We start from the raw sequence: 19,779 nt of genomic DNA, 5'->3' as shown, positions 1-19,779 counted from the left end.
AGTGAATCTCTCCAGCTCTCTGTCCTATCACACACCTTCCCTTTTGTTCTCTTCTCTTTTCCCCCATCGCTGCTTTACTTGCTTAAAACCTATTACATTTCTAACCTTTGCCAGTTCTGATGAAAGGTCACAGACCTGAAATGCTAACTCTGCTTCCTCCTCTCTCCACAGGTGCTGCCAGACCTGCTAAATATTTCCAGCACTTTCTGTTTTTATTTCAAGAATTACACGAGCTGTGCTGTGTCAGTAAGGGTATCAGTGTTTCCTGCAGGGTGTTTTTGGCCCACATTTTCTGTGGCTGGTGAGAAACCCTGTCTCTCCAAACTCCGTAAAAGTCTTCATGATCTCTGTGTTCCTCCAATTCCAGCCTTTTGAGCATCCCCGATTTTAATCGCTCCACCACTGGTGGCCATGCCTTCAGCTGCCTGGGCCCTAAGCTCTGGAATTTTCCCCCTGCAGCTCTCTGCCTGACTTTCCTCCTTTAAGACGCTCCTTAGAACTCACCTCTTTGACTAAGCTTTTGGTTACCTGTCCCAATATCTCTTGATGTTTTAGTATGTTAAAGGTGCTGTATAAAGGCAAGTTGTTGTTATAGCCTACCATTAAACTCCCACACAATGCAGCTGTTTAAGTGTGCTGAGACTTTCATAATTCTCATGGGTGTTAATGTCTACATTTAGCCACATATCATTAGCATAACATACACCACTAAAACGTCAATAAAGACTCCTTTTATTAAGATAGCTTCTAATGTCATGACTGGAGATTAAGTCATATAACTATATCCTTGAGTATCCAGTAACTCACAAAAAAGACATCTAAGGTGGTGGTGGTGGGGGGGGGGGGGGGGGGGTGGGGGGGATGTGGTGGGGGGAGGGGGAGGTGGGAGGGCGGAGGTGGGGGGGTGTTGTGGTTGGGCAGGCAAAAACCCATTTAACATCCACATATAAGATGCTGCATAAATCACAACAACACCCCAAGGAGTATGAAATTTGACTTCAATGCACGTTAGCTCTTCAACATGGTCAACATGTGAATAGTCCAGTTAAGTTTCTGGTCATTGGTGACCTCCTTGGATGTTGATGGTTGGTGAGTTTGAAGCTGGTAATGCCATTGAATGTCAAGGGAAGATGGTTAGATTCTCTCTTGTTGGAGATGCTCATTGCCTGGCATTTATGTGGCACAAATGTTACTTGCCACCTACCTAAGACTGAGTGTTCTCCAGGTCTTGGTGGAACGCAAACTAAGCATCAGTGAGCAGGTTATTGGTGAGTTAATGCAGTTCTAACCCATTATAAAATTCAGTTAGGGACATATGAACATAAGCAATAGAAGCAACCCCTTAAGACTGCTGTGCTATTCAGTTAGATCATGGTTGATCTGTACCTGAACTCTATTTACCTACTTTTGCTCTATATCCCTTAACACGCTTACCTACCAAAGATCAGACATCTCAGTCTTGAAAGTTTTAATTGTCCCAACATCCTGATGTCATTCCTGAATGGCCTATTTTTAATTTTAACACTATGTCCCCTGGTTCTTGATTCCCCAAACCGAGGAAATGTCTCTATATCCACACTATCAAATACCTGTAACATTTTAAATGTCTTGATCAGATCACTCCTTGATCTTCTATGCTCAAGAGAATACTTATTTTAATTTTATCAGACGATGTTCTGTGGCATTGCACACAGTTAGTCAGGTTTTGTTGTTTAACCATTAATCTGGCCTTCTCCTTTAGAGCCACTGTTTAGATTCTCTATGTGGAGAAGGATTCTAGCCAGGCCCTGAGGTTAATGAGAGCTTGATTCAGATAGCTGAGCAAAGTAAAAAATGAGAGCGTGATTTGTACGAAACTGAATGATTACTGATTCTGTAACCCTCTAACCACTAATATATTCCCGCCTTCACAGCCCCCACTACCATTATACTGTAAGGTTGGTGTATGAAGTCACAGTCCCCCATCACCCCTCTGCTCACTGATCTCCACTGACTCATTCCACCTTCCAATTTCAACATCCTCATTCTTGTTTACAACTCCCTCACTAGCCTGGCTCCCCCGAACCTCTGCAACCTACTCCACATTCTACATGATGTGCTATGGTACTCTGACATTAGTATCTGTACATTTCTGCCCTCCCAGTGCCCCTCATACAGAGTCAACTGTAGCTCAGTTAGTAGCATTCTTGCCTCTGAGCTAGAAGGCTGTGGGTTTCGATCCCACTCCAGAGCACAAAAATCTAGATTGACTATCTAGTGTAATACTGAGGGAGTGCTGCCTTTCGGATGTGCTCTTAAACTGAAGCCCTGTCTGCTCTCTCAAGGGGATGTAAAAGATCGCATGGTGCTTTTTCAAAGAAAAGCTGAGGAATTATCCCCAGTGGCCTGACCAATATTTACCCCTTAATCAATGTTAAAAAAACAGATTATTTGGTCATTGGCACAGTGCTGTCTGTGGGAGCTTGCAGTGTGGTAATTGGCTGTCGTGTTTCCTATATTACAACAGTGACTACACTTCAGAAGCACTTCATTGGCTGTAAAGTGCTTTGGGACATCCTGAGGTTGTGGAAGGTACTATATAAATGAAAGTTTTTTTTTTGCTTGCTTAGTGGCAGAGTTTTCAGCCACCTAAGTGCTGCCCTTTGTCATCCTTAGCTCAGTGGTGGTTGGTCTCTAAGCCAGAGATTGTGCTATGCTTTAAAGATTTGAGTAGATAATCCAGGCTGACACGACAGTGCAGTACTGAGAGAGTGCTGCACGGTTGGAGGTGCCATCTTTTAGATGAGACGTTAAACTGTAGCCCCATCTGCCCTCATGGCAGATCCCATGGCACTATTTAAAGAAAAGCAGGACTGTTCTCCTCATGTCCTGATCAATATTTAACCTCAACTACCATCACTAAAGAAACAGATTAACTGGCCAATATAATAAAATAAAAGCAAAATGCTGCAGATGCTGGAAATCTGAAAAAAAAAATTGAAAATGCTGGAAATACTTTCATCAGAACTCTGATGAAGGGTCACAGACCTGAAATGTTAACTCTGCTTCTCTCTCCACAGATGCCGCCTGACCTGCTGAGATTAACTGGCCTTTTATCTCTGCTGTTTATGGAACTTTGCTGTATGCAAATTTGATGCCATATTTCCCTCACTACGACAGCGATGGCTTCAAAAGTACTTCCTTGGGTGTAAAATCCTTTGGGACATCCCGAGGTTGCGAAAGGCACTAGATAAATGCAAGTTTTTTTTCTTTCATCCACCCATTTCAAGTGCATTTGAAATTTTATCACAGTCCAGAAATGCGGAGCCTGATTTTAACTCACTCAAAACCCATTCACTTACACAGAGTTAAAATTGGGCCTGTTATATTCCTCTGATATTTTTTGCTCTGGATTTCCTTCATTCATACCAATCGACTATAAGCGGGAAAACTGTGGATATAAACCCACTTCCATAGGGCTGCACATCCAGGGCACTAATCCATCATTGCAACAGGCTGTCCCATGAATCAGCTTTGCGTGACCTGGGGCTAGTTGGCTTTTAGGAAAGAATCACTGCAGAATTACCTCATCACATAGCTGACACAAGAGAATTAAAACCTATTCGTTTGCAGCAGGTATATTGAACACAGGGTACATATTACAAAGTACATTGTGTAAAGGCCAAAGGTCTCAATTTTTCATCAGCTTATTGAACCTGACACTCCAATAATTCATGACTGGGGCTCAGCAGCCATTCAAAATTGTCATCTTTTTCAAAAGAGTACAAAGAACATTTATTTGCCAATATCCTGTTCCCCAAAAGTACCCTATAAAATAATGACAACAGATTTTTTTTCAATACATATACATATTATATATATATATATATATATATAATGTGCAAATGGATCATAAACTACCTTTTCAGACCGATTAGAGTCCAGTTTAAAGTCTTGATATTGATGGATAACCCCCTTGGTGATTAATGGCAGCACTCAACATGGGGCTAACATTAGGAAGCAATAAAAATGTGAACATTGGGCATTACTTCATGCATTGTCAACTGCTGGCAACAGTAATTTCTCACTGTCCCTGATGGTGATAGTTCACATCCATGCAAATAAAACATAAATACTCTCACAAAATAAGGCTATTGAGCTTGCGATGAGCTCAGTGTACTGTAAGTGGCAGCATTCCATGAGCTCCCTGTGACCTGGCAGAAGCCACTGCAAGCTGGTGCGCTTGGCACTGCTGGGCTTCCGACTGCATTCATCTCTCTCATACTGTGTAAGGCTTTACAGTTCATTCTCTTCTGTGTGACTTGTGTTCGTCTCAGTGACAACACCTTATCATGTGCTGTACACACTGGATCGAAGATAACAGCTGAATCATGGCCGGTATTGTGAAGCTTGGTGGAGATTACTGTGAACAAATCAGCTTAAACAGGCTGGACAATCTCAGATCTGGTAGTGTGCGACTTGCATACATCTGGGTTGTCTTTTGTGCATGCTTGCCACAGACTGAGTAAAGGATTTGAAGGGACTTTGTAAACTGAAAGAGAAGTGGCAGGGCAGTAGGTTTAGGAATGGGGCTCCAGGTTGATGAGGAGTTGAACAGCAATGTACAGAAGCAGGTCTACCTGTGCTGGAGATGATCTGACTTGACCAACTCATATTGAAGGAAACAGAGTCTACAGACTTTGTCAGACTTATTTATGAATGTCTGAGGAACTCCACCATGGCTGATTTTGCCTCACCAGAGTTACAGTCTTGGAACTTTGTTGTTATCTACATTCCTCCCTTCAAACTTTATCCAGGCCTAAGACAACTTAAGTCACTGAATTTCTGAGCTGCTGGTCCCTTTCTAGCTGCCTTGGGGGTGACATCCATCAGGTCAACCAGTCTGCAGTTCACCACTCTATACATAAGGTTTCTTGCTTTTTTTTGGAGATAATGCCTTTATTACTCTTACAAAAACAACTTATAGTTATTTTGCAACTTTAACGTAATGAAAACGTCCCAAGGCGCTTTCCAGGAGCATTATGAAACAAAGTATGACACTGAACCACAAAAGGAGTTAGTAGGTCAAATGACCAAAAGCATGGTCAAGGAGGTAGGTTTTAAGGAGTGTCTTAAAGGAGGAAAGTGATCCTTCACATTGAGGATACCCTCCATCGTGTTGTGTGGCACTACCACTGTGCTAAATGGGATAGATTTTGAACAGATCTAGCAATGCAAAACTGGGCATCCATGAGGTGTTGTGGGCCATCAGCAGCAGCAGAACTGTACTCATCCAAAATCTGTAACCTCATGGCCCGGCATATTCCCCATTCTACCATTACCATCAAGCCAGGAGACCAACCTTGGTTCAATGAAGAGTGCAGGAGGGCATGCCAGGAGCAGCACCAGGCATAGCTCAAAATGAGGTGTCAACCTCGTGAAGCTACAACACAGGACTATCAGCGTGCCAAACTGCGTAAGCAGCATGCGATAGACAGAGCTGAGCGATCGCACAACCAACGGATCAGATCTAATCTCTGCAGTCCTGTCACATCCAGCTGTGAATAGTGGTGGACAATTAAACAACTAAACTGGAGGAGGTGGCTCCACAAATATCCCCATCCTCAATGATGGGGGAGCCCAGCACATCAGTGCGAAAGATAAGGCTGAAGCATTTGCAACAATCTTCAGCCAGAAGTTCTGAATTGATGATCCATCTTGGCCTCCTCCTGAAGACCCCAGCATCACAGATGCCAGACTTCAGCCAATTGGATTCACTCCGCGTGATATCAAGAAACGACTGAAGGCACTGGATACTGCAAAGGCTATGGGCCCTGACAATATTACGGCAATAGTACTGAAGACCTGTGCTCCAGAACATACTGGCCAAGCTGTTCGAATACAGCTATAACACTGGCATCTACCCAGCAATGTGGAAAATTGCCCAGGTATATCCTGTACACAAAAAGCAGGGCAAGTCCAACCTGGCCAATTACCGCCCCATCAGCCTACTCTCAATCATCAGTAAAGTGATGGAAGGTGTCATCAACAGTGCCATCAAGCAGCACTTGCTTAGCAACAACCTGCTCAGTGACGTTCAGTTTGGGTTCCGCCAGGGCCACTCAGCTCCTAACTTCATTACAGCCTTGGTTCAAACATGGACAAAAGAGCTGAACTCAAGAGGTGAGGTGAGAGTGACTGCCCCTGATATCAAGGCAGCATTTGACCGAGTATGGCTTCAAGGAGCCCTAGTAAAACTGAAGTCAATGGGAATCAGGGGGAAAACCCTCCGCTGGCTGGAGTCATACCTAGCACAAAGGAAGATGGTTGTGGTTGTTGGAGGTCAATCATCTGAGCTCCAGGACATCACTGTAGGAGTTCCTCAGGGTAGTGTCCTAGGCACAACCATCTTAAGCTGCTTCATCAATGACCTTCCTTCAATCATAAGGTCAGAAGTGGGGATGTTCACTGATGATTGCACAATGTTCAGCACCATTCGTGACTCCTCAGATATTGAAGCAGTCCGTGTAGAAATGTAGCAAGAGCTGGACAACATCCAGGCTTGGGCTGATAAGTGGCAAGTAACATGCGTGCCAGACAAGTGCCAGGCAATGACCATCTCCACCAAGAGAGAATCTAGCCATCTCCCCTTGACATTCAATGACCTTACCATCGCTAAACCCCCCACTATCAACATCCTAGGGGCTACCATTGACCAGAAACTGAACTGGAGCAGCCATATAAATACCGTGTCTACAAGAGCAGGTCAGAGGCTAGGAATCCTTAGGCGAGTAACTCACCTCCTGACTCCCCAAAGCCATCTGCAAGGCACAAGTCAGGAGTGTGATGGAATACTCTCCACTTGCCTGGATGGGCGCAGCTCCAACAACATTTAAGGAGCTCGACACCATCCAGGACAAAGCAGCCTGCTTGATTGGCACCCCGTCTACAAATATTCACTCCCTCCACCACCGACACACAGTGGCAGCAGTGTGTACCATCTACAAGATGCACTGCAGCAATGCACCAAGGCTCCTTAGACAGCACCTTCCAAACCTGCAACCTCTACCAACTCGAAATGCATGGGAACACCACCACCTGCAAGTTCCCCTCCAACTCACACACCATCCTGACTTGGAACTATATCGCCGTTCCTTCACTGTCGCTGGGTCAAAATCCTGGAAATCCCTTCCTAACAGCACTGTGGGTGTACCTACCCCACATGGACTGCAGTGGTTCAAGAAGGCAGCTCACCACCAACTTCTCAAGGGCAATTAGGGATGGGCAATAAATGCTGGTCTGGCCAATGATGCCCACATCCCATGAATGAATAAAAAAAAGGTGTTGGGAGGGTATTCCAGAGATTGGTGTCCAAGCAACTGAAGTCAGGACCACTAATGGTGGAATAATTAAAATCAGGGATGCACAAGAGGCCAGAATTAGAGGAGCGCAGATATCTTGGAGGGTTGTGGGGCTGGAGGAAATTACAGGGATAGGGGTGGGCGAAGCATGGAGGGATTTGAAAACAAGGAAATGCATCAGAGAAGGCCACATGCCTAAAAGTGCAGGTCCTCATCAGTGGACCCATTCAACTCTGCAGAGGTATTTATGAATAGGAAGGGCTTCCATCCTATGAAGCTTCGAAACCTGTGACCTCTGCCACCAAAAATGAAAGGAGCAGCTGGCACATGGGAACACCACCCCCTTCAATTTCCCCTCCAAGTCACACAACTTCCTGACTTGGGAATAGATCGCCATTCCTTCATCGTCACTGGGTCCTGGAATCGTGGAACTCTCTACCTAACAATACTGCAGGAATACTTTTTCCACCTGGACTGCAGTCTACCTGGACTAAAGCGCAACTAGAAATGGGCAATAATTGCTGGACTTCCGAGCAAGAAATAATTAAATGTACGTGATCATCAGCACCACATGCTGTTGGACACCAGGAACCCTGGACTCTGCAAGGGACATATCTGTTATACTGACTGACAGTATGACCATTATTTAATGGATTCTTGAGACCAGGTGGATGGATCCTGGGGGCCAGAGATAAATGAATGAACCACAAACTGAGGAAAATTTATAGTGAGGCACATGCCTCCACTAGGATACAATCAGAGCATATTGTAGGAACAGTAAAACAAAGATTCTGTTGCTTGGACAGTGTCATGCAGATGCCCCACCTGCCAAGAATGAGGCATATTAATGTCATCATATGAACATTAATTTTAACTGTTGCTGGAGTGAAGAAATGACTTGTTTTACAAGAGAGAGCACCAGACACTTGGATGGAAGGACATCTGCATACTGAGAGACTGTGCTTGGAGAGACAAAGAACTACTCCATGGTCCAATTAACCCAAATGAATTTTGATCACCAGACACTGAAGGTGTAAGGAAGCTCACTGCTTTTTCTTTATTCATTCATGGGATGTGGGCGTCGCTGGCCAGGCCAGCATTTATTGGTGTCAAATTGTGTTTGATAATATTCCTGTGAAGTGCTTTGTGACGTTTTACTACATTGATGGCGTTATATAAATACGGTTTGTTGTTGTTGTTGGCTGATCTGCACCTCAACTCCATTTACCCACCTTTGCTCCTTGTCCTTATCTAAAAAAAACTATTGATTTCACTCTTGAAAGTCCCAACTGTCCTATCATCCACTAACTGTACTGGTGATTGCCAAAGCAGGAGTCAATGCCATTGTGTGCTATGAGGTGTGAGGTGTCAATTGAAGCTTGGGGTTTCTTGAGAACATATAGGGAAATATAAGCCTTACAGTGATATCCTTACAAATGTAACTTGTAATTCATATTACGCTGTGATATTGTGGTGCACGTTGAACTTATGACTGTTAGAATGCATGAATGTACGAAAGGTTGGGAAAATGAAGAAGAAAGCACAGGAATAATGGGGGGAGCTGTGGATTGTCATTCTGTGCGGTCCTCTCCAAAAGACTCCATTGATTCTGGGACAAACAATTTGGCTTTGTGACTCATTTCTCAAGGTGCATGAAAGACTTCAGATTGAGGGAGCTTCTGCTGGTTGCTCATATCTAGTTTCTGTTAAGGACCTTTCTGAGTGAGGTTTATGCCACATTCTTATTTGTTTTGATCAATGAACTTTTACCCTGTAGGAAATGGCTGAAAATACATACAGGTTGGTATCCTGGCCTTAGAGGTGAAAGGGCAGTATTACTGGTTACTCCTGGCCTGTTTGGGACAGAGCAGTGACAATCCCCAAAGTGAGAAGCTTAGAAGTGGACAGCACAATCACAGTCAATGAGAATATTCCATGCATGGCAATTTAATGCTGGTAAAAGTTTACCTTTTGTACCAGATCAGACAAAGCAGTCGGTCCCTCACAAACACCAGTCCTCAGAACTCGCTGCCACAGGGAGTAGTGAAGCGAATGGCAGAGATGCATTTAAGGGCAGGCTTGGCAAGCATATGAGGGAAAAGGAATGGGGATTACACGAATAGATTTAGATGAGGAAAAACCAGAGGAGGCTCGAGCAGAGCATAAAGACCCACATAAACTGGTTGGGCCAAATGACCTGTTTATTTGCCGTATATCCTATGGGTAATCCACTCTAGGAGAATTACAGAGTGAGGCAGAGGGAGGTGCATTGGGTAATACAGAGAGAATGAGTGGATAGGAGCAGCTGGCAGTGGAACACAGGAAGAATATGTTGCTGACTAGATTGTCAGGAGATTTCGCCTTTGGCTGAAGACCCCATGGTACTAGGACTCAGGCATTCTGCTTTTAAAGAGCTTCAAGTGTATGTGCATGCACTCAGGATCATGTCAGGCAGTATGCTTTATTTATTCGTTCACAGGGGATGTGGGCATCACTGGCCAGGCCAGCATTTATTGCCCATTGCTAATTGCCCTTGAGAAGGTGGTGGTGAGCTGCCTTCTTGAACCACTGCAGCCCATGTGGGGTAGGTACACCCACAGTGCTGTTAGGAAGGGAGTTCCAGGATTTTGACACAGCGACAGTGAAGGAACGGAGATATAGTTCCAAGTCAGGATGGTGTGTGGCTTGGAGGGGAACTTGCAGGTGGTGGTGTTCCCATGCATCTGCTGCCTTGTCCTTCAAGATGGTAGAGGTCACGGGTTTGGAAGGTGCTGTCTAAGGAGTCTTGGTGCGTTGTTGCAGTGCATCTTGTGGATGCTGCCACTGTGCGTCGATGTTGGAGGGAGTGAATGTTTGTAGATGGGGTGCCAATCAAGCAGGCTGCTTTGTCCTGGATGATGTTGAGCTTCTTGAGTGTTGTTGGAGCTGTACCCATCCAGGCAAGTGCAGAGTATTCCATCACACTCCTGACTTATGCCTTGTAAATGGTGGACAGGCTTTGTGGTGTCAGGAGGTGAGTTACTCGCCTCAGGATTCCTAGCCTCTGACCTGCTCTTGTAGCCATGGTATTTATATTGCTACTTCAGTTCTGTTTCTGCAGATGGTGATTTCAGTGGAGGAGTCCACCACCCACACACGTAGTATTGGATGGCTTGGTGACACTGCAGCCACACTGTGGTGCCCACATCATGCACACCTGTCACATAGGTAGCACCTACTTTCAAGGATATCCACAGCAAAAGACTTCAGGGCAGCAGTCTGTGCTTCCTCTATGAATGGTCAGGCTGCTGCTCACAGAGGACTGGGTGCCAGATTAGATACGGCTATCTCATCCGGTGTCCAAAGCTTTGATCATGGATTGTAGACAAGTATATCGAAGAGCTTTGCTGATCTAATTGCTAGTATTAGGTCTGCTTTGCTGCTGATCAGTGAGACAATGCCTGGCTGTCATGGCATGGCAGGAATGGGTACGTAAGATGCTACTTTATTCAGCATGGCAGCAGATTCAGTCCCTACTGCCAGAGCTTCTTCTATGCCAGGAAAACACACAGGAACATGCAGCAAAACAGGAGCTGCAGTCTGCAACAGGTTTCATGGCTTAGCTACATGAGATGAAAGCTATATCAATACAACTAGCAAATCCACTTTATATAGTCCGGTTACTCAAATAGGACAAGCCCGAGGCTAAGGTTAAGAGGTCACACGTTGTACAGTGGCAGAAAATGGAAAGGTGGTAAGAAACACGAGGCACACAGAATTTGGATATTCTTTACAATTATGGTAGTACTAGAGCTATTCTGCATTCAAACATGGTTCTCACTCAGGTTTGGAAGTAGCTTTCGTCAATTGGCACGAGTAAAGGCTTTACTAAGGATAAGAGCAGCAATGGTGGAGGTGAGGGACTGAATGAGCAGACTGACAGCTCCATTCCATGATGTAGCCCTATCTATTGTCTATTCTATAAGTAAGACTGTCCCATCTGTCTGCCAACTTATAAATGACACAATTCTATCTATCTGCTATCCTAAAGATGACACAATCCCATCAAACCTCTGTTCTGAGTTACACAGTCCTAATTAGTTGTTGGCCTATAGGAAACACTCTGAAACTTGTATTATTCTTACTTTTGTATTTTGAAGAGATCATAATGATTTTTTTAGGGAACCTGTGGTCTTTTAGCTCCGCAAGAGTTTCTCTTCACTCGCTGTATTGATCAAAGCCTGTTTGCTGTCAGCCAGCCAGCTGCACTTCTATTACTGATACATCATGGATTGGATCAGGTTCACACAGATTTCTTAATTAGGGTTTAATGTGGAACATGTGGCGTTAGGTGAAGGCTAAATCTAGAGATGTGGGGTAGCAATATTTAGAGAAAGATGAGCAGTAAAGGACTAAGTACGCTGAGGTTGTAAACACAGTAGACAGGACTTTAAACTAATAAGGAGAAGGGAGGGTTCAGGTAAGGGTAAGAAAAGTCAAGGCTGTAGAGCAGAGTAGCTCTTTGGGTAAAATCAAGCAGATTGTGTCAAGAAGGGATAGGGGGTTTAACAATGGTAATAGGAACTAAGGCCAACTCAGGGAAACATAGCAAAAGTTAAAATTAAATGCGCTATATATGAATGAATGAAACATTTGTAATAAAATAGATGAATTAACAGCACAAATAGAGATAAATGGATTGGATCTATTGCCATTACTGAGACATGGCTGCAAGGTAACCACAATTGGGAAATATTCCAGGGTACTTGACTTTTAGAAAAGATAGGCAAAATAAAAGAAGTAGGTGTGGTAGCCATGAACATAAAGGATGAATAAAGGATGAAATAATAGCAGTGGCGAGAAAGCATCTTGAGCTCCAAAAATCAGGATATTAAATCAGTATGGGTGTGGTTTATAGGCCCTCCCCCAGAGTAATCCAGGTGATCGCAGCACATAAATCTGCAAATTAGAGGAGCATGTAACAAGGATAATGCAATAATCCTGGAGGAATTTAATCTTCATATAGACTGGACAAACCAAATTGACAATAGTAGCTTGGAGAACGAGTTCATTGAAACAGGTTATTTTGCTCTAGTATTGTGTAATGAGACAGGGTTAATTAATAAATTTATAATAAAGGATCCTTTGGAGAACAGTGATCATAATATGAATGAATTAACTTCATTTTAAGTTTGAGAGTGACGTTGTTACGTCTGAAACTAGGGTCTTAAATTTATATAAAGCCAATTATGGAGGTATGAGTAGAAAGTTGGCTGAGGTAGATTGGGAAATTAGATTAAAAGATATGATGTAAGCAAGCAATGGCAAATAATTCATAATTCTCCATGAATATACAGTCCCTTGAGGAATAACAACGTTATTGGAAAAGTGATACAGCAGTGGCTAACTACAGACATATTAGATTCAAAGAAGAGGCTTACAATGTGGGTTTTAAATATCAGCAAAGGATGACTAAGGAAGTGATGAAGAGGGAGGAAGCAGAAAATGCGAGTAAACTAGCAAGAAATTTAAAATAAGATTGTAATTGCTTTTACAAGTATCTAAAAAAGAGGTTAGCAGAAGTAAATGTGTGTCCCTTAGCAATGAAGACAGGAGAAATTATAATAGGGAATTAGAAATGGCAAAAACATTAAGTAGTTTGGTCTGTCTTCACAGTTGAAGACACAAAGAACATATTGGAAAATGTAGGGAACCAAGGGTCTAATAAGAGTTTAAAGTGTAAAGAATTTAAAGTGATTAGTATCAGTAAAGTTACTGGAAAAATTAATGGGACTAAAAGCCAACAAATTGGGGCGGCACAGTAGCGCAGTGGTTAGCACCGCAGCCTCACAGCTCCAGGGACCCGGGTTCGATTCTGGGTACTGCCTGTGCGGAGTTTGCAAGGTTTCCCTGTGTCTGCGTGGGTTTCCTCCGGGTGCTCCGGTTTCCTCCCACATGCCAAAGACTTGCAGGTTGATAGGTTAATTGGCCATTATAAATTGCCCCTAGTATAGGTAGGTGGTAGGGGAATATATAGGGACAGGTGGGGATGTGATAGGAATGTGGGATTGGTGTAGGATTAGTATAAATGGGTGGTTGATGGTCGGCACAGACTCGGTGGGCCGAAGGGCCTGTTTCAGTGCTGTATCTCTAAACTAAGTTCCCTGGACCTAATGGCCTAGATGTTAGGGTTTTAAAAGAAGTGTCTGCAGAGATAGGATGCATTGGCTTTGATCTTCCAGAATTCCCTAGATTCTAGAATGGAGACATATGGGTTGGAAATGCAACCCTGCTTTTCAAGAAAGGAGGGACACAGAAAGTAGGAAACTATATATCAGTTAACCTCACATCAATAGTAGGAAAAATGTTGGAATTTGTTATCAGGGACATGGTAATAGGGCACTTGGAAAATCACAATATGATTAGGCAGAGCTAATTTAATTTTATGAAAGGAAAACCACGTTTGAGTATGGAATGAGCAGGGTAGACAAAGGGAACAAGTGGATGTAGTATATTTGGATTTTCAGAAGGCATTCGATAAAGTGCCACACAATAGGTTGGATAGATTAGAGCTCATAGGATCAGGAGTAATATAATAGTGATAATAATAGGATATTGCTGAAGGAGTTCCTCAGGGTGGTTTCCAAGGCCTAACCATCTTCAGCTTCTTCAACAATGACCTTCTCTCTATCATGAGGTCAGAAGTGGAGTTCGCTGATGATTGCACAGGGTTCAGCAACCATTTGTGACTCCTCAGTTAATGAAGCAGTGTGTGCTGGCATGCAAGACCTAGACAACCTTCAGGTGTGGGACGATAAGTGGCAAGTAACATTCGTGCCACAAAAGTGCCAGGCAATGACCATCTCCAACAAGAAAGAATTTAACTATCTCCCCTTGATTTTCAATGGCATTACCATCACTGAATCCCCTACCATCAACATTCTGGGGTTACCATTTACCAGAAACTTAAGTGGAGCAGCCACATAAATACAAGAGCAGGTCAGAGACTGAGAATTCTGTGGCGAGTAACTCACCTCCTGACTCCTCAAAGCCCTTTCACCACCTACAAAGCACAAGTCAGGAGCATGCTGGAATACTCCTTACTTGCATGGATGAGTGCAGCTCCAACACTCAAGAAGCTCAACACCACCCAGGACAAAGCAGCCCTCTTGATTGGCAACCCGTCCACCACCTTAAATATTCACTCCATTCACCACCAGTGCATCGTGGCAGCATTGCATACATCTACAAGATGCACTGCAGCAACTTCCCAAAGATCCTTCGACAGCACCCTCCAAACCCGTGACCTCTATCACGTAGAAGAATGAGGGCAGCAGGCGCATGGGAACAGCATGCAAGTTTTCCTCCAAGTCACACACCATCCTGAATTGGAACTATATTGCTGTTCCTTCACTGTCGCTGGGTCAAAAACCTGGAACTGCCTCCCTAACAGCACTGTGAGTGTACCTGGACTGTAGCGGTTCAAGAGGGCAGTTCACCACTACCACCTTCTCAAGGGTAAACAGGAATGGACAATAAATGCTGGCCATGTCCATGATCAAGTAAAAAAAATTAGCATGGATTGAGGATTTTTAAGGACAGCAAACAGAAAGTAGGAATAAATGGGTCATTTTCAGGATGGCATGGTGTAACTAGTGGAGTGCCGCAAGGTCAGTCCTGTGGCCTCAGCTATTTACAATTTCTATCAATGAATTAGATAAGGGGACCAAGTGTAATATATCCAAGCTTACTGATGGTACAAAGTTGGTGGGGAAGTAAGATATGAAGAAGATGTAAAGTGGCTACAAAGGGATATAGATCGGTTAAGTGATTGGGCAAGAAGGTGGCAGATGGTATATAATGTGGTGAAGTGTGAAGCTATCCACTTTGGTAGGAAGAGCAGAATATTTTTTAAAAAGGTGGGAGACCAGCAAATGTTGGGATTCAAAGGGATTTGTCCTTGTACATAAATCACAGAAACTAACATACAGGTTCAATAAGCAATTAGGAAGGCAAATGATATGATAGCCTTTTGGCGGGGGGTCGGTGGGGAGGGGGGCTGGAGGGAGTTGCAGTAAGTATAAGGAAGTCTTGCTGCAATTATATAGGGCTTTGGTGAGACCACATCCAGAGTACTGTGCACAGTTTTGGACTCCGTATCTAAGGAAGGATATACCTGTCATCAGAGGGGTACAACAATAAATGTTCACTAGATCGATTTCAGTGATAAAAGCTTCATCCTCTGAGGAGAGATTGAGTAGAATGGGCTTATATTCTCTGGAGGTTAAAAGAATGAGAGATGATCTCATTGAAATATTGAACATTCCTGACAGGGTAGATGCCAAGAAGGTGTTTCCCCTGCCTGGAGAGTCTAGGACTAGGGAACGTAGTGTCAGGATAAGGGTTCATCCATTCAGGCTGAGATGAGGAGAAATGTCTTCACCCAAAGGTTTGTGGATCTTTGGAACTCTTTATCCCAGAGGGCAGTGGATGTTCAATCATTGAGTTTATTTAAGACTGAGATCGATAGATTCTGGGGCACTAAGGGAACCAAGGGATATGTGGATAGGGTGGGAAAGTGGAACTGATGTTAAAAGTCTGACCATAAACTTATTGAATGGTGGAGCAGGCCTGAGGCACTGTGTAGCCTATTCCTGCTTCTATTTCATATGTTCTTATATTCTTAATCTGTAGCAACATTTCTGTTAGACCGAACATATCAAGAAGTTGAGAAGAGCAGGATTTCACTGCACAAATACCCCTTTCTTTCTGCCTGTTTTCTCCACTCCTGCACTCCTGAAGGTGCTCATAGCCATTGGGATAAGGTTGCATTATGTGTGAGCCAAATCTGACAGTGGTGGGCACATGTCTAAGCTCGATCCTATCCTGATGCAGATATTAGTGCAATTTCTGAGACTTATGAACCAACATCCTTTATTTCCAAGACACCCAGCAGCACATTTTTTCAGATTTTTCTGCTTCAGGTAAGATCATTCATTTTCTCTTATCCCTCCAATTTTCTCTCCTTGTCTCCTCAAGGATCAGCCCCATGCTGCAGGATCATTATATGGGCACCAGCCACCATGTGGTACCAAGAGGTCAGTGCTAGTGTGTGAATCTAGATGTTGAGTGTCAGCTACTCTACTGTTGTGCTGTGGTGACTAGAGCGTGCAGTAGTGTAGTGGTTATATTACTGAACTGGTAATGTGGTCAAGTCCCACCATGGCAGTCTAAGAATTTGAATTCAATTCTTTTTTAAAAGCCGGCGTTAGTAACTGTGTTAGTAACTGTGACCGTGAAGCTGCCAGATTATCTTAAAAACCCAACAGGTTCACTAATGTCCTTTAGAAAAGGAAATATGATGTCCTTGCAAGCCACTCTGTTGTCAGGGAAACAAAGGATGCCCTCATCCCACAAATGAATAGCAGAGCCCAATCTTGTCCTCACTTGACGAGCATACATAGACAGTACTTTGGAGCAGGAATCACTAGCTAGCTATTAACATCAGGAATGCTGATTCCTTTCCTTAACCCAGGAATCCTGAGGCCAAGCATGGTGCCTGCCCTTTTGGAAAAAGGTCAAAAGATAAGGGGAAAAGGCAAGCAAATGAGACTAAGTGCGTAGCTTTATCAGAGATCTGCCAAAGGTGTGGTGGGATAAATGGCTTCCATTAGTGATATAAAATGCTATGATTCTGCACTGCTGAAATGATTTAACCCATTACAGATTGGTGATCGGATCTGGGACCTTCCTAGACTGTACCGGAATGGGTTGCAAAATGATTTAGATAAGAAGTCAGTAATGAAACTGTAACCATAGATGGCACTGTATCTAAACCTGACCCTAATCTTTGCAACAGACCTTGGAGAGTGACCAGAAGCAGGAACCCTGGATGATTTTTCTTTTCCTTTCCCAGTGATAGTACAGACTAGCTTTCCAAACCTGGGCCTTCCCAGTTAGTACAGCTCACAGTGACATCAGGAAATTCCTCAGTAAGTCATCAAGGGAAATTTTAGATTGTTTTTAATGGGAAACATCGCAACTGCCTTTTTTCTTTGTGTCTCTAACTGCATAGTTTTCTAATGGAAATATTGCACCCTCATTACTTCTCATTGACCAGTTCAGCCAGTTCACCCTTTCCACCTGAAGGGGGAATAAAGAGCAACGACAAACTGTCAGCATGCTTTTGCATCCAATAACTACAGACGTTCTCAGGAGTGCTTCAGCTGAACCTGATACATGTTACAAAGGATTAATACCTCGGAGAAATTCAATTCTGTGCCATATTAAACATTGCCAATGCATCCTGCAGCAGCTGGAAGTTTGTGTTCTTTTAGCAACTGTACCATGTTTATTCTTCTTGTTTCTTAATTAAAGTGTCTGTTTAACTTCATAAGGATTTTGTTATGATTATAAAATACTATTATTAAGCAGGACTTTATCATTAACGGCTCATTAAATTTTTACTTCCCTATGTACACATGACCAGATTTATTCGAATTTTGTGATATTTAATTATGCATGTTTAAATTGCTAAATAGCTTGGCTATTTCTCTAAGGAGGCTTCCTGCTTTACGTCACAGAGCTGATAGGATAAGGTTCTGCATGATGTGGATGTCGCTGTGCCCCTCTTACGACTCATTAGGACAATGCACTGTGCGACTTGTTAAAAAAACCATACAGGTGAGAACATCCCAAGCTTGGTCCGTGAACTGAGCTACTTGATCTTGGCTGAACCACCAGAAGGGTACTTCTGGCAAAGAATACCAGGAAATTATGGGCAAGGCCAAGGTCAGCTTTTGCAGTGATGCCCCTCCAAGGTTCCAATTTGTAGTGCTGAGCACATATCTAAAATACTTCGAGGGCCAGAAATTCGTCTCCAGAGCATTGCTGGAATCAGTGCTGAGGAAGCTGGAGCCCTCCAAGTGGGGGGTGCAGCCCTCCCTGACACTTCCAGCACAGCCCATGCAACAATCGATGCAGGGAAAGGCATTTGCATGTGTGTTCCAGCCAATTAGACACACATATTCCTGATTTGGACCGCACAAGTTCACTCAACGCATTCACTTGTCAGTCACCAAAGAACATGAGTTCAGCAGCAAGAGGAAGCCCCGTTAGCATCATTTAAAGGGCCAGGCATCCAACTCGCAGGTAAGGTGATTTAGACTAACTTCTGCGATTGCAAAATCTCTGGAAGTACCGTGGAGTGTTTTTGGGAGGTGTTATGGTGAGTTGCTGGCTTTGGCAGGGAGTCTTGCTGTCTCCATACAAGGAGGGCAGAAGATCTTGTGACCTGTCCACACAAAGGCTGCAATGGGTATGGGGGCTGTAGCTGCAGTTCTCCTGGGTCTGCAACATGACAGGACGATGGAGCAGAAGCTACAGAGAGGGCAATCTCTGTGTGGAGGGTGGAGGAGGAGGAGGCAGGGAGGAGGCATCCAAGACACTTTCACTCCAGGTAAGCTGCCTGTGAGTGTCTATTCAGTCTCCGGTTATCTTAGGATGGCATCTCTTCACCACCATTGCTCCACTATGCCCCACCTTCCTTTTCATGTGCAATGTCCCATCACTGCATTCTCTTGGCCAGAATCATGCAAGAAAAGACACCAACAAAAACCTTGTCATAACATCTTTATCAAAAAACACATCAAATCATACAGCAAAAATGAAATATTCACTCTTGTTCATTACCTTAGTGCCTGTCTTGAAGGTGTCCTTGCCTGTCTTAGTGCTCCTCTTGGCATGGGTGGCAGCAGTCTGAGCTGCCTGGCTAGTGGCCAGGAGTGGCAGTGATGGAAGCACAAATGCCCTGTCATCCAGAGAGGACAGCAGGTTCGTGGCTCATGGTGCCACTGGCACTCGGCTTTGGACCACCTTATCCTGTAGGAGGGAGGAAAGAATATCAATGATTATGTTGCACTGTGTTTGAGTGAAGTGCCTGTCACAGCTGAATAGCTGGAGGTATGTGAAAGCAGCGGGAGCTGGGTGTGAGGCTGGTATCATTGGAATGTGTGAGAAGGTGAGATGGAGTATCTAGATCTTATGCCTGAGTCCTGAGTGCCTGCTGATGGGAGTGATGGGGATGTGGTGCATTGAGTAGCATGAAAGGATGGTAGTGTGATGCGTAGGAGATGTCATGTGAAGATGCATTCACTGACCTTGACAGCCCACGTGAGGTCATTGAACTTCTTGCAGCACCACCGCTGGTCCTTGGGGCCAGATTCTGAGCATTGACCTTCCTAGTCTGAGGGTTTGCCTTGAGGGGCTTCTGACCCCCTGCGGCAACATCACCTCACTCCTCCTGTTGGCCTCCACCACTATGGCCTCCAGCACTGTATCTGTGAACCTCAGGGCCTTCTTTCTTCCCTGGTGCTCCATTTATGCAACTCCTACTAGCAGCCAGTGTCAGTACAGGCAATCTGCAGCAGCTCCCTTCCACTGAGTGCCGCCTCCCTTTAAG

At 44.1% G+C, this 19,779-nt stretch overlaps 1 protein-coding gene across 2 annotated transcripts in view; it reads right to left on the bottom strand.

Moving 5' to 3' along the window:
- The window catches only part of LOC137380412 (caM kinase-like vesicle-associated protein), a 143,482-nt gene extending 124,294 nt beyond the window's left edge, over nt 1-19,188 (bottom strand). For both annotated transcript variants that reach the window (XM_068052341.1, XM_068052342.1), the window contains exon 1: nt 19,011-19,188. In XM_068052341.1, coding sequence (XP_067908442.1) covers nt 19,011-19,135 — 125 coding nt within the window. In that variant the 5' untranslated portion in view covers nt 19,136-19,188. The remainder of the gene's footprint in view (nt 1-19,010) is intronic.
- Between the last annotated feature and the right edge of the window lie 591 nt (nt 19,189-19,779).

This window comes from Heterodontus francisci, chromosome 19 (genome assembly GCF_036365525.1).
Source record: "Heterodontus francisci isolate sHetFra1 chromosome 19, sHetFra1.hap1, whole genome shotgun sequence".
NCBI classification, from domain to species: domain Eukaryota; kingdom Metazoa; phylum Chordata; class Chondrichthyes; order Heterodontiformes; family Heterodontidae; genus Heterodontus; species Heterodontus francisci.
This window is presented reverse-complemented; position numbering and strand designations above follow the sequence as displayed.